Below are 15585 nucleotides of genomic sequence, written 5' to 3'. Positions count from 1 at the left end.
TGAGCCCAAGGAGATAGGGACTGTGGCTTATCAAAACTTCCTAATTTATAAGTTTTATGACATATAAATATATATATATGTACAAATATATATACTTGTAATTCTACCCAACAAAGAGCTAAAACTATACACAGTCAGTCCTTAATAAGGAAAAGTGCCTGGCCCATAATAGGTGCTTAATAAATACTAGATGATTGCATTAACTTCCTGCTTATCCTATGAGACTTTTCCATCCTACTTGTAGCTGAAACCTCCCATAATATGTGTTGTTTCTCCTTTAAGAATGTGAGTTCTTTGAAAGCAGGGACTGTGTTATTTTCCTATTTGTATCCCCAGCACTTACCACTTATATTGTATATAAATACTTCCTTCATTCAATTATCATGGAAGTGACTGGAGTTTTAGACAGTAGAGCACAGGATTGGGCAGGTACTTCATGGATCAGTAGGATACAGTGGCAGCTCAGGCTCAAGATACTTTACTTTTCTGGACCTCAATTTCCTCCCTTGTAACGGTGATAATAATACCTAATGCTTTGTTGTTTACTCATGTCTGGCTCTTTGTGATCCCATGGACCATAGAATGTCAATACCATCCACGGGGTTTTCTTGGCAAAGATCTTGGAGTAGTTTGCCATTTCTTTCTCCCATTCATTATACAGATGGGGACAGGATGGCAAATAGAATTAAGTAGCTTACCCAGGGCTGCACAGCTATTAAGTGTTTGAGGTTGGATCTGAACTCAGGTCCTGGCTCAGTGCTCTATCCGCTAGCTGCCTCAAATATCTCTGCTACATCCCTCAAAGTTGTGATGAGATTTAAACGAGAAAGTATACAAAATAATCTTTGCAACTTTGAAAATGACACATAAATGTAAGTTATCACAATCACCAGTACCATCAACACCAAGTTGAAAAAGGCTTCAAGAAATTGTATATGAGGAGCAAGAGTGAAGAAGTGTCTCACTTGATGATATTAGAAATATGTTATTTTTTTGCATGATATAATATTAATTGTGGTCATAATTAACAATAGGTAGCATAGTGGATAGAGTAATGAACCTGGAAAATCTTACAGAGTTCAAATCTTTCCTCAGACTAGCCATGTGATCCTGGGTAAGTCACTTAATCCTGGTTGCTTCAGTTTCCTTATCTGTCAAATGAGCTGGAGAAGGAAATGGCAAATCCCTTCAGTAATTCTGCCAAAAAAACCCCAAATGGGGTCACAAAGAGTCAGAGGCATCTAAATAACAACAAAATTAAATTAATAAAAATTATTATTATATAATCTATTACTTGTTAGGTTTTATATTATATATTTATATTTTATAATATTATATGTTTATATTTTGTTATATTTGTAATATATTTATACTGTTATCTTTTATTAATTAAATTAATAAATTCATGTTAGGCATGATTATTTGTTGCAGTAATTAATTCTTAATATATGATTGCAATTATAATCATAATTATATTTTGCTTAGGCTGAAGTTAAAATTGAGGGTGAATTTACTAGTAAGAGAAGACCCTAATAAGGAAGAGGAAAACCAGTTTTTCTTACATTATGTTTGTAATTATAATCATAATTCTATTTTGCTTAGGCTGAAGTTAAAATTGAATGTGAATTTAGTGAATAAGAGAAGACCCTGCTGAGGAAGAGGAAAACTAGTCTCTCTTTAGATAAAAATCATATCCAACAAAATGCCAACTGTTTAATCCACACAAGCATGATTAGCAGTCACTGTGTTTAGACTTATAAAAGCCCATTTTTCTTTAGTGGGCCATTCGAAAAGTATAAGAGAAAAGTCAGCCTTTCCTTCCCCACCCACACCCCATGCAGACTGCCTGGAGGCAGATGGTGCAGGGACTTACTTGGTCCGGAGGAGGCAGGAGGTAGGTGGGACTTCCTGTAGAGACGAAGGCCAGCTGCCTCTGTAGCCAAAGCAGCTCCCTCTGAGACTGTTTGAGCAGCTGCTCCACGTCAGCAGGCTTCTGCCCGACCAGCCCTTCCTGTGGCAGAAAATTGTGCCTCCTGAGCAATCATTCATCTCCCAAAGCCCCCTGAGGGGCCCTAGAACCCAGGGATGCTCCCCAAGGCTTGGGTCTTTGGGCCAAGGTCACCTGGGTATTCCTACCTCCACTGGCCAGGAGAGAGCAGGACCCATCACACAATTTAATTTACTGTCCCTAATCAGTGACATCCATTTACTTCACCTTGAGCAGAAGATGCAACTTTTTCTTTCTTTTCTTTTATTATTATTATCATTTTAATAATAAATCTAATTTATTTTTAATCAATTTATTTGTTATATATTATTTGATATATTATATAATAATATAAATAATAATATTTTATATATATAACATATATAATATATAATAATATTGTATATAATATATAAATAATAAATATATATTAATTTAATTAATTTAGTAAATAAATAATTTGATAATAACATTTATTTTTAAATTTGCTAATAGTCCTGGCTGGAAATCTGTGTGCTAAAACCCTGCAGTCAGTGGCTGCTTCCATCAGAGGTCCAGAGTCAATACCTAGCTAGACAGAATAGGAAACCCTTTACAGCAAGCTCCATTTAATACAGGCTCAGAACTCAAGCAAAGGAGAGCTTGTTTCATCCACTCAGACAATTGGCTGGAATAGTAGCGTGGCTTCTTAAACTTTTTCCACTCACCTGATAAATTTGTATGCATCCCCGGCATATAGGTAAATAAAACAGGTGATACAAATTAAACATTTACTGATAATAAATCATAATTTCATGACCCCCCACATTCAGCTACGTGACCCCATATGGAGACAAGACCCAGAGTACAAAAAAAATTTGGATAGTGGATAGATTGTTGGACTTAAGAGTCAGGAAAAAGTGAGTTCAAATCCCGTCTCTGAAACTTATTGTGAGACCCTGTGCAAATGATTTAGCCTATCCCAACCTCAGTTTCCTCATCCATAAAATGGGAATAATAATAGTACCTAAATTGTAGGGTTGTTATAAGGATTAAATGGGCTAACAAATGTGCTTTGCAAATCTGAAAGTGGTATATAAAAACCAATTTTAAAAATCATTTTTATTATTTTTACCCATAGAAATAGAAAGTAACATGGGGGCATGATGGAAACAGCAAGGATTAAGTACATGTAGTGTTTTGGAAACAGGCAACTTTCAACCTCCCTGAGTCTCAGTTTCTTCATCTGCAAAATAAAGGCCAAAAAGTTAAGTATCTACCTCATAAGGTGGTTAAGGCTCAACTGCTCAGGAATGTCCAGTGACTCTGGCTGGAGGCCTTTTCTGATCCCCTGCTCCCACCAAATTGCTAGGTATGTAAAGTACTTCGCCAACAGTCCATGTCAGTTGTGATGATTATTCCAGACTCATCATTCTGATTGAAGATGTTGAGTATGGTCATGGAAAGAGCCCCAAACTTTGAGTCCAGAGGGTTATGTTTGAGGCCGCTTTTGCCAATGATTAATGATGCTCTTAGACTCTTTTCCTGTGTCCGTTATCCCAGTCTCCCCTCAGTGTCAAGAGGACGTTGTACTAGCAAGATCCTTCCAGATCTATGATGTCATGATTCCAAGAGATAAAAGAGTTCAGATAAATAAAATGGAAGCATTTTATTATCTCTAAAAAGGGAAAATCGCCATATCTACTCCATATTATGTTTCTAGGAAGGAAGCAAAGTGTAGTAGAAAGAGCAGTGGAATTTGAATCAGGAAAACCTTGTTTCCTGCTGGGTGGGTTGCTGCGGATAGAGCATTGGGCTTGAAATCAGGAAGACTCATATCCATGTGTTCAAATCCAAACACAGACATTTATGAGCTGTGTGACCTTGGGCAAGTCACTTAACCCTATTTGTCTCAGTTTCCTTCTCTATAAAATGAACTGGAGGAAGAGATGGTGAAACATTCCAGTATCTCTGCCAGGAAAACCCCAAATGGAAGAGTGGGACACAACTGAATAACGCTGACAACAAAAGACCTTGTTTTTACCTCCTGCTTAACCGCATGAATCTGGGTGAATGATATGATTTCTCTGTTTGATATGATTTCGTCTGTGAAATAGGGATAATCACAATTCTATTATGAGGATCAAATCAGATCACACATGTAAAGTGCTTTGCAAATCTTAAAATATTCTATAGATGCAAGATACTATTTTTGTTTTCAGGCCTCATCTGGAGAGCAAAAACATAAATGGGGCATGGCAGGGATCTCCAGAGCCCATTTCAAGGAAAGCTCATTACATTGCTCCTATGTTTTCTCAGAAGCTCACACATAATATTCAAACACAGAAGTCCCAGAGATGCACTTTCCAACTGTTTTATCTTTGCTCGGCCCATGATGTATATTTTTCTCCAACCCTTTGAAGAAGATTGCAAAAGTCAGTTTACTGTGGCTGGATGGACTCTAAAAGTTTATGGGGACGTAGCCCCAAGGTGCACTTTATGGAAGGCTGATGACTTTTACACTGAAAAGGAAAGGACTGCTGGACAAGACCAGCCCTCGGGAGCAGATTTTCCTTCTGAGCATCTGGCCAATTTAAAGACCATGAACATTCAGAACTCAGGATTGAGAAATTGAAGTCTATGTCAAATACCTTTGGGATGGGATATGAAAGATCTCCGAGAGACTGTTGAAGTCCTGGGATCATAGAATTTTATAAGCAAGGGTGATTAGAGATCATTTCATTCAAATTCTTCCATTTTAAAGGATCATAGGTTGGGAACTGAAAGGGATTTTTGAGGTCATCCACTTGTTTTACACATGAGAGAATCAAAGTCCAGAGCTCTCTGAAATAAGATTTAAATCTGGGATTCCTCACACGGCACCCAGAACGCTTTGTGCAAATATCACATGAGACTCCCCAGCTCTGACTTTTCAGTCTATCATCTGTTATTCATCAAATATGTATCCGTGCTTCCTATGCTCCAGAGGCTGAATTAGGTTCCGGGGTTCAAAAGGAGACAGTTCCTGTTCTCAAGGAGTTTCCATTTTATGAAGGGAGACAAATGTACAAAAAGTCAGTAAGGAATGAACCAATCAACAGTGTTCTGGGCACTGTGCTGTACTGGGCCCTAAGGACACTAAAAGAGAAACCAAAACATTCCCAAATTCAATAATCTTACTGCCTAGCCAAGGGAGCGCTATACCTCTATATATACTTCTATAAATATATGGAAAATAGATGCAAGATTTGGTGACAATGTGTCAGGAGGAGCTGGATGATTAGACAGGCTTCATGTATAAAGTAGAAATAGAACTAAACCTTGAAGGAAACTATATTACATATACTATATATGTATAAATATATAATATATATTTATATATAATAAGGCAAGTATTATTATGTATTGAACATTAAATATTTAATTAAATTAAATATTAAATGTCTCTATTATGTAATTATATAACACATATATACGTATATATTACATATTAATATATACAATATATTATACCTTATAGTATAATACTATAATTATACTATATGGTATAATATATATTATACTATTATACTATATGGTATAATATATTGTATATATATATATATATATATATATATACTATATACACATGTTATATTAATATACACAGATATTATACTATATATTACATAATATACCTGTATTATACTGTTACATGTAATAGATATATAACTATGTATATACATATGCTATATGTGTATGTTATATATATAATACATACAAATTTTATATATATAGTGTATGTTTATATCTATATTTTTATATGTGTATGTTTATGAATATATATAGTTATGAAGATGTGTGTATGTTTGTATAGATCTGTATTTATGATAGATAATTAGAGATAAAGATAGATAAGTTGAAAGGGAACACAAGTTTTGGAGTAGAGGCTCAGAATTCAAAGTTCGCTACGTATAGGCTTAATTTCCAACATCACAAGCAGAATATAGATAAAATAGGTTCTATTTATTCCAGTTAGCACCTCAACAGGATCCTTCAATCATGCTGAATATGACCAAGATAGAATTAAAAGAGGTTGTGTCATCTGACACAGTCAAAGCCTAGTAGATTTCACTCTATCACTCACTAGTGATACAGCTGTGGCACAGATTAGCTTTGGCTGAACTAAGAGCTTTAGGGTAAGAATAGAGGAAAATGCATTGGGCCATCAGTAAGATCTCCTTGTAAGCTAAGTATTGTTGGCAGATTTTATAATATAATATAACAATAATTTATTTAATAAATAATATGATAATATATAATATAATAAATAAAATAAATTTATAATTTAATAATATAATAATAATTTATAATATAAAGCATGTTCAATAATATTACTGGCTAAAGTAGTTATCATTAGAATAATGAATAACATTTATATAGCATTTTAATATGCATAAAGTATTATTAATATGGTAGCCACATTCACTATTATTCCTATAGGAATAATGGTGAATGTAGCTACCGCAAGCTGAGAGAGCTTGAGTGCTTTATCCAGGGGCTCAGGTTTATACGTTTTGAGAATCTGTTTAAGAAGGACTTAGAGGGAGGATGGGAAATGTGACATTGAAGAGAAAATTGATTTCTGTTTGATTCCAGAGGGCAGCTAGGTGGTGCTATAATGCACAGAGTGCTGGTCCTGGAGATGGGAAAACTCATCTCCATGAATTCAAATCTGACCCTAGCATTCAGAGGCTGTGTGACCCTAGGAGTCACTTTACCCTCATGTCTCAGTTTCTTCACTAAAATAAATTAGAGAAGAAAATGGCAAACTACTCCAATATCTCTGCAAAAAAAAAGCCCAAATGGGGTCACAAAGAGTTGGACATGACTGAATAAGAAAAAGTCTCATTTTCAGCCTCTGTGAGATGGAGTTCATCATTTCCATGGTAACTGCCTTACAAGTTACTATGAGATATCCATTAACTGGGGAATGGTTGAACAAGTTGTGGTATATGAAGATAATGAAATATTCATGTTCTTTTAAAAATGATAAGCTGATTTTAGAAAAGCCTGGAAAGATTTACATGAACTGATACTGAGTGAAACAAGCAGAACCAAGAATACATTGTATACAATAGCAGCAAGAATGTGTGATTATGAACTGTGAAAGGCTTGGTTCTTCTCAAGGGCTCAGTGATCCAAAGGAGTCCCAATGACTTTGGACAGAAAATGCCATCTGCATCCAAAAAAAGAACTATGGAGACAGAATGCAAATCAACACATGCTATGTTCACTTCTTTTTTTCTGTATCTTTTTTTACCTCTTTCATGGTTTTTTCCCTTTTGCTCAGATTTTTCTCTCCCAACATTATTCATAAAGTAATGTATTAAAAATAAACCAATTTGCTAGGAAAAAAAAAACAAGGTTACTATGATGAGGCAGCTAGATGGCACAGTGGATAAAATACCAGCCATAGAGTCAGGAGAGTCTGAATTCAAATTCAGTCTCAGACACTTAACACTAGCTATGTGACTCTGGGCAAGTCACTTACCCCACAAAAAACAAACCACAAAAATAACAAACCAAGGTTATTATGATGCTCGTAGGAGATAATGTATGCAAAACACATCTGTCGTGATGGTGGTCCTTTCCTGTATTATTATTATATTGTTATTATAATTCTTATTTATTTTGTACACACACACAACACCTAATAGAGGTTTATATTTCCTTTGTATATAGAAAGAAAAAATTCTTGAGAGAGGCAAGGTATTAAAAAAAATATGTTGTGTATAAATATCATATGTTGTGTTTTGTTTCCTTCAAAAGAACTCCTTGAGGGGAAGAGGTGTATCATTTTTGTCTTTGAGTCCCTAGTGGGAGCTTATTAAACACTTGATTGAGTTAACTGGCCTTGCAGGATCTCTGGGATAGAATATTACTTATTATCTATGCCTTTCATTCACTGGGCAATTATTAAGTGCCTACTGTTGTTGCTCAGTTCTTCAGTCACGTACAACTAGTTGTGACTCCATTTGGGGTTTTTTTATGAATATACTAGGATAGTTTGTCATTTTCTTCTCCAGCTCATTTTATAGATGAGGAAATAGAGACAAGCAGGATTATGTGATTTACCCAGGGTCACACAGTTAGTAAGTGCCTAAGGTTGAATTTGAATTCAGGAGTATGAGTTTCTGATTCCTGGCCTAATGCTCTATCCACTATGGCGCCCCCTAGCGGCCCAATTCACCAACTGCCTAGGCTTAATCAATCTGTAGATATCTATTAATTGCCTACACTGTGCCAGGTACTGGGGAGCATCTCAGAGACTAGTTAGTCCAGGCCTATTATTTTATACATATCAGGATCAGAATTCAAATTCAAACTACAGCAGCCTAGATCTAAAACTGAAAAAGGATCCCAAAGTCCAGCTCAATTTCTTCCCATTTTATAAATGTGAAAACTGAGGTCTCAATAGGTGAGATGGCTTGTCCACAGTCACACAGGGAGTGAGAATAAAGTAGAGATTGAATCCCAGATCCATTGATTTCAAAGTCCGTATTTTTTTTGACTTCACCATATGCTGTTTCCTATACAATGATCTCCCTTCTTAAAGGTGTGGACATCACTGAACCCAAGTTAACACAGGAAAAATCTGGCTACTTCTGAATAATTTTGTGCTTTCTTTGGAATTCCTCCTCTCTGTGTGCCAGGAAGTAAGAGACTGAAATTCAAGGGACAAATCCCAGAGAATGAGTGAGCCACTTCCATAAAGGCATTTGCAGTGTTTTTAGTGAAGAAGGGAGCTCTGAGTCATTAAATAAAAGCACTCCCTCCTCCCCAGAAAGAGCTGACCAGCCTCAGAAATGACTCAAGGGATACCTCACCTCACAGGGCTCAGCCCACTCTCTTTGGGCCAGTTCTCCAAGTCCACTTCCTCCAGCCTCCAGACTCTCTGGCGGGCCCACAAAGCGAAGGGGATTGACCCGAAGATGTCCCAGCTGGCCCCTGAGCTCCGGGTGCTCCATCTGCAGCAGCTGGATCTCTGGGTCTTTGGTGATACTGACCCCCCTGGGGGTAAGCTGGAGATGGGGGGCTCCTCGGTGGCCCGAGCGACCTTTCGGCATCAGAAGGTGTCCCGTCCTTTGCTCAGCGGGAGATGAGGAGGAGGACAAAAAGCTGCCCTTCTGAAAGGAAATAGGAGAGACCCTGAATGTCACTCAGTTTGAGCTTAGATAGGTAAGTGACTTTATGGCAGATTTAAGGGAGCATCTAGGGTGAATCAAGCTCTATCCTGTAGTCCTGGAGTCTCTCCTCCTCCCAAAAGAAGCTATTTATACAGATAGACTATGGACCTAAATCTAAAATCCTGATTCAAGCAAATCTCCCATGGGTAGAGAATTATGCACTGGACTCATAGTTCTTATTTTCCTACCCCAAACGGAGCACTTACACATCTGTTTAATTATTAACATGCAGCAGATATATTTAAGATATGGCCATAGCATAGAATATATTTAAAACACAAGCATTTCCATTATGCTACTAAATAAAGGATGAGGTATATCAACTACGTCTCCCTCTATCACCTGGCAGCTCAACACACACTTGTAGATGGGTAATCTCATTCTAAGAAGGATAGTACGGCCCCCAAAGTCGGACAGGGAAAGGTTTTAAAAAGAGCAAAACTAAAGTCAATTTTTCAATGTCAAGGGCCATTTTCTGCAGAGAGCTTTCTCTGGTGCTAGGATTGGAAATTTGGAAATGAATATGACCCCTTTAAACTCTGGGTGCTAGAATTGTTCTCAAAGGACATGAGTTCAAATCCTAATTTGCCCATTTATTACTAAGACCTCAAGTTCATGTTATCCCTTTGAGTCTCAGTTTCATCACCCTCATTAAAATGAGGGTTTGGACCAAATGGCTTCTAAGATCCTTTCCAGTTATTTCATCTTATGGCCCATACAACTTTGAACAAATCATTTAACATTTCCAGGTCTCAGTTTACTCATCTGTAAAATTAGAGGTTTGGACTAGATGGTCTGCCCCTACAGCCCCTTCTAGCTCTCTTTCTATGATCTGATCCTCCTTTTCAATCATATTATAATCTGGAATACATATCCCTGTGCCTTTATACAGGTTGCCCCTACTGCCTGGAATGTCCTTCTTTCTCACTGCCATCTCTTAGAATTCCTGTTTTTTTATCGACGCTTAGTTTAATGTCATCTCCTACATAGATCTCTCTTCTCCCATGCTCCCTTGGGCAGCTCTTAGTGCCTACCCCTTCAAATTGAAGTCTTTATTTTGCCTAAATGTCACACCTATTGAACTGTATTTGTGCTTTCTCCCTTGATAAAATGTAAATTATTTGAGGGAAAGGATTATTTAATATTTGTCTTCCTATCTCCAGCACTGAGTACAGTGTCATACCTATGGAACTGTGTTTTTGTGCTTTCTTTGAGTGAAGGGATTATTTCATTTTTGTCTTCCTATCTCTAGTACTTCCTAACTCTAGCCATACTCTAGAGTATGGCGTATCAGCCATAGTGGTGAACCCTTATTGATTAAGAGATCTCCCTTACTAAATTACAAAGTCTTAAAAAGCAGGAACCATTTCCTATTTCATCTTTGTATTCTCAATGGCAAAAATAAAGCAGAGTGTACTTAATAAATATTTGCTTAAGTGAATCCAAGTGACTCATCTTGCAGAGAACTCACGCTGTGTGAGAACTACAAAGAAAAAGGAAAGGTCCTCTGATGCATTTCCCAATACAGGAATAACAACAACAACAATAGCAACAGTAATAACAAACCTTTAAGGTTTTCCAATAATTTTGCAATATTCTCTCTTGTTTCTCACAATAATGCTAGGAGGTGAATTCTAGGAGTTTGGTAGATTATGTGACTTGCCTAGGATCACATCACTAATAAGTGTATGGAGACAGGATTTGAATTTGGGTCTTTCTAATTCCAAAATTTTGTCATACTTTGTTGATCCTACTTATAGCAATTCTAACAAATAAATATCTAGTCTCTGCCTGAATACTCCCAACTCCGAAGAGCTTAATCTAACCCAAGGAAGTTTAATGACATTCTGTCATTAAAGATCTCTAATCAAAAAAAGCTCTAAATCAGCCTTCAAGTAACTTCTATCCATTGTATTTTGGTCTTTAAAGAAGGGGATCATATTTCTTTAAAAGCTTGAGATTATTTATTCAGAAGATTTTCTACAAAGTGATTATCTTCTTCTCTACAAATTGCCTATCTTGTGCTTCAGTCTGAAAGATTCAATGTTGTTTCCTTTTACAAGATTTTGCAAAAGGCTATTTTCACTTCCAAAAACCAATCTTGAAGAGCAAGGATGATTTTCTCAACCTTGAGATTGCTCTTACAGTTGCTTCTTCCTTCCTCAGGCCCATTCCAGGAGTACAGATGCTCTGGCAGACAAATGCTGTACGCAAGAAACCACCCACTGATTGGAGCAGATGTAATGGTCCAGAGAGTAGCTGAAGCTAATTCTTGCTACATTTTCTGAGTGCCTTAAATAGGCCTTGGCATCTCGTGGACCTTCAATTACTTAATGACAGAATAATAGCCCCTAAGGAGGCCTTAGGAAGAAAGCCAGACAGATGAGGGGGTGGGCTACTCGAAGGGGCAACGGGCCCTTTGCCCAAGCTGCTTCTTCAATATTTCAAGATGCTGCAATATCTGTGCAAACTATCACGTAGTTTTATAGAGGTGTACATTATATAGATAGTGATGATGATGATAAAGATGAAGATGATATGATGGATATGTTGATGATGAAGATGATGATAGAAAGAAGATAATGATGATTAAGATAATAAAAATGATGATATGATGAAGATGGTGATGATGAAGAAGATATAATGAAAATGTGATGAAGAAGATGAAGGTAATGGAAATGAAGATGATGACGATGATGATGATGATGATGACAATGATGATGGTGATGATAAGTCACATTTATATAACAATTTAATTAGTGACTATGTATGTGAAATCAGGTTATTTATTTAATAACCTCTGGGCTTTGATTTCTTTCTCTGTAAAAGGAATTTGGGCTAGTTGGCCTCTAAAGCCCCTTTTGGTTTCAGGTCTATGAGCCTATGAGCTCTTTCCCCCCCCCTTAACCCTCAAAATGGCACTGTTATCAGCTTCTTCTAATGGAAACACCCAATATTATAATATACTCTGGTGCATCTCAGTTGGTTAATGCATGACCAGAATCATAGGTTCAATCCCGATATATAACATTTAGCTTTGCTCAGTTTTCCAAAGACGACCAGTCATCTCAGAATCTTGAACAACTGGACTCTAGGCCCACCTGGTAACAAAATCTAGTTAACTGCTACTTTGACTTTGTCACTTCGGGATAATCAACTCAGAGAAGAAAAGCTGGAAATGGTAAAAATCACCACCATTTTTTGATATCTGAAGGCTTGTCACAGAACAGAGACTTCAGGTTTTTATGTCCCTTGGCCCTAGCTGGCACAATTAAGACCAATGAATGATAGACACAAACAGTCATATTTCTGTTTAATAGAAGACAACATAGAAATGTAGCCAGGTATAGTGGATAAAAAACCTTTCCAGAATTAGGAACAGTTAGTCCTATCTCTGATGCCTCCTGGCTATGTGATCCTGATTAAGTCATTTATTTTATCCTGACAACTCTGTAAAACTTTGTAGAACAAGTATCAACCTCCCTGGTCAATGGGAGTTTCCATATATAATATATATATATATATATATATATATATATATATGAAATAAAGGAATTCCATATATAAATGAAATCACAAATTAGTAAAAAAAAAAAAAAAAAGGCATTGTGGTATGTAGAAAAATATATAGAATATGGCTTCAGAAGCTTTCTAAGGCTGTCTCCCCATCTGTAAAATGAAGAGTTTCAACTAAATCAAAGATTTTTCTGAGTCATGAATCCTTTGGTAACTGGGTAAAGCCAATGGATGCCTTCTCAGGATGTTTATAAATGCAGAAAGTACATGGAGTTTTGAAAGAAGTCACTCATTTTGAAATACAGTTATCAAAAAAAATTAATCAAGTTACCTGGAACAAAGAAATAGATATAAGTTCTGGAAATGTGATTTTATTGCTATAGGAAACTCATCAATGAACAAACTCCTCTTCCCAATTTAGGATCAGCACCTTCTCTATCATTATAACCTTAGAGCTGGAGTTCTTAAACATTTTTGTAGTCATGAACCCTTTTGGCAGTGATGATTTTTCCCATTTCTAGCTTAAGGAACCCCAGGTATGTGTTTGAATGAGTTGTCCAGGATAATACAACTAGTATGTGTTAAACTTGAACCTCGATTTTTCTAGCTTTGGAATTCCAATGAAAAATGTCATCCATATCCAGAGAGAACTACTATGGAGACTGAATGTAGATTAAAGCATAGTATTTTAACCTTTTTGTTTATTTGGTTTTTATTTCTCATGGTTTTTTTTCTTTTTGGTCTGATTTTTCTTGTATAACATGACAAATATGGAAATATGTTTAAAAGAGATGCATATATCTAATCTATATTGCTTGATGGCTTGGAAAAGGAGAATGTAAGGGAAGGAGGGAGAAAAATCTGGAACACACTATCTTACAAAAATGAATGTTGAAAACTATCTTTACATGTATTTGGAAAAATAAAATACTATTAATTTTTTTTTATTTTAAAAAATATTCTATCCTCTCTGCTTTCATCTTCCTTCTTCCTTCTCCCTCCTTACTACCATCCCCTACAGACACTCGGAGGATATTAGATACGGTGCACCTCTTTTTGGCAAAGTCTTTCTGTTTATCTCTTCATCAGCTACTCCACCATTTCTTCAGACATTTCCTCCATTGACTTTTGTTTGGACCCACCTGCATTAGATTATCTTATTTTTATAGGCTGCCTCTTTAACCTTCTCTGTGCTTTGTAAAGCCCTGGGTATACTTACAGCACCCTTGATAACTATAATTTGTTATTACCTAACTTCAACAGGCACTTTTCCCACCAAAGATTGCTCAAGCCAAAGAGGAGCTCTCCAGTTTCAGAAACATGATGTACATCATATTCGCAGGTTACTAGAGATGTAGGCTGGAGTGGCAGGGGTCAATGAGTGAAAGGAGGGGGAAAACTTCTAATAACTAGAAGTACCTTGGAAGAATGGAGGACAGATAGCGACAGTGATCTGTGACTGATACAGTCAATTAAATACTTTGCACCCCACTTCTCAGATATGTGTCCGTGATAGTCACCAAAAAGTCAAATAAAAAAATGAAACAATCCCTACAGTCAAATAACCTATATTCAAATAGAGAAAATGACATATACATGTGTCACATATATAGAGAATAAATTCAAATAATGCAAGGGAACTGAATACAAGATAGATAAGGAGGGCAGATATATCAGGTAGGTAGATATGGATAGCTAGATGGCACAGTGAGTAAAGTACCAGGTCCAAAGTCAGGAAAGATTCATTTTTTCCTAAGTTCAAATCTGGCTTCAGACATTTAATGACTGTATAACTATGCACCAGGTACTGAATTACAAAGGTTAAAAAAAAATCACTGCTGCTCCCAAGGGAATGACAAATAATGATGGGGGTGGGGTGAGCCAAAATACAACAAAATGCATGGAAAAGAAAAAAGTGGAATGAAATAATGAAGTCTCTAATGCTAATTAATTTTTAACAGACCACTAGCTGCTTGATAGGAAAGGGTCTATTTTGGAAGAGACACAAAGATCTCTAAAAGGCATCAAGAAAAAGAAATATTTCTGAAATTAACTTGAATGGGTTAGGGAACAATGAAACATGAGTTGCTAAAATTTAATTTATATGTTACTTTTAAATGAGGGATGGACCAGCAAATGGCTAAGGGAGTTTTCTCTATAGCTGGTGAAGATCTCTCCACTCAAGTAACTGGGAGACACTGACCTCTAGTGGTCTGTCTAGGACTCTTCAGCCTCACTGTCCATTCTACTTGGAAAACTTGAATTAAGAAGTCTCACTTATTTTTGTTTTCTCAAACTCAGCAAGTCCAAAAATAGAATTCATTTTCTCCCCAAAAAATTTCTTCTTTTTAGACTTCTCTGTTGCTATTTAGGGCACTATTATCCTTCCAAGAGGCTGAAGGAATAAGTGAGATAGCATAAAGCTCTCTGAAAACCGTTAAATGCTACATTAGCTAGCAGCAGCAGCATTGTTGCTGTTGTATTGTTATTGTTGCTGTTGCTGATGGTGATGATTCGATTCACCCAGATTTGCAATATCAATGTCATCCTTGATGCTTCTCTCTCGTACCAAATAACCAGTCATTAGCTAGATTTTGTCATTTCCATCTCCACATCTCTCAGGTACGTTCCCTTCCCTCACACAGCTGCCGTACTCATTCAGGCCCTCATATTCTCTTGCCCAGACCAATGGTTCTCAAACTTTTTGACCTTAGGAGCTCTTTACACTTTTAAAAACTACTGAAGCTCTCTGAAGAGCTTTGATTTAGTTTGATCAATGATTGGTTCCTGAAGAATAGAACCTTAGTCTCTCAAAGACATCAATTAAATCAATAAAGAAAAGATTATCATTGGTGGTGAGTAACAAGCCTTCAT

General features: G+C 36.5%; 1 protein-coding gene across 7 annotated transcripts in view; it reads right to left on the bottom strand.

The window, feature by feature from the left end:
* RIMBP2 (RIMS binding protein 2) overlaps positions 1 to 15585 on the bottom strand; it is a 494357-nt gene that overhangs the window by 444930 nt on the left and 33842 nt on the right. For all 7 annotated transcript variants that reach the window (XM_051972604.1, XM_051972603.1, XM_051972606.1 and 4 more), the window contains exons 5-6: positions 8836 to 9135; positions 1874 to 2011 (exon numbers count right to left, since the gene is read on the bottom strand). In XM_051972604.1, coding sequence (XP_051828564.1) covers positions 1874 to 2011; positions 8836 to 9135 — 438 coding nt within the window. The remainder of the gene's footprint in view (positions 1 to 1873; positions 2012 to 8835; positions 9136 to 15585) is intronic.

Source organism: Antechinus flavipes, chromosome 1 (genome assembly GCF_016432865.1).
Source record: "Antechinus flavipes isolate AdamAnt ecotype Samford, QLD, Australia chromosome 1, AdamAnt_v2, whole genome shotgun sequence".
Classification (NCBI taxonomy): domain Eukaryota; kingdom Metazoa; phylum Chordata; class Mammalia; order Dasyuromorphia; family Dasyuridae; genus Antechinus; species Antechinus flavipes.
Note: the sequence above shows the minus strand (reverse complement) of the source record. Positions and strands in the feature narration are given on the sequence as shown.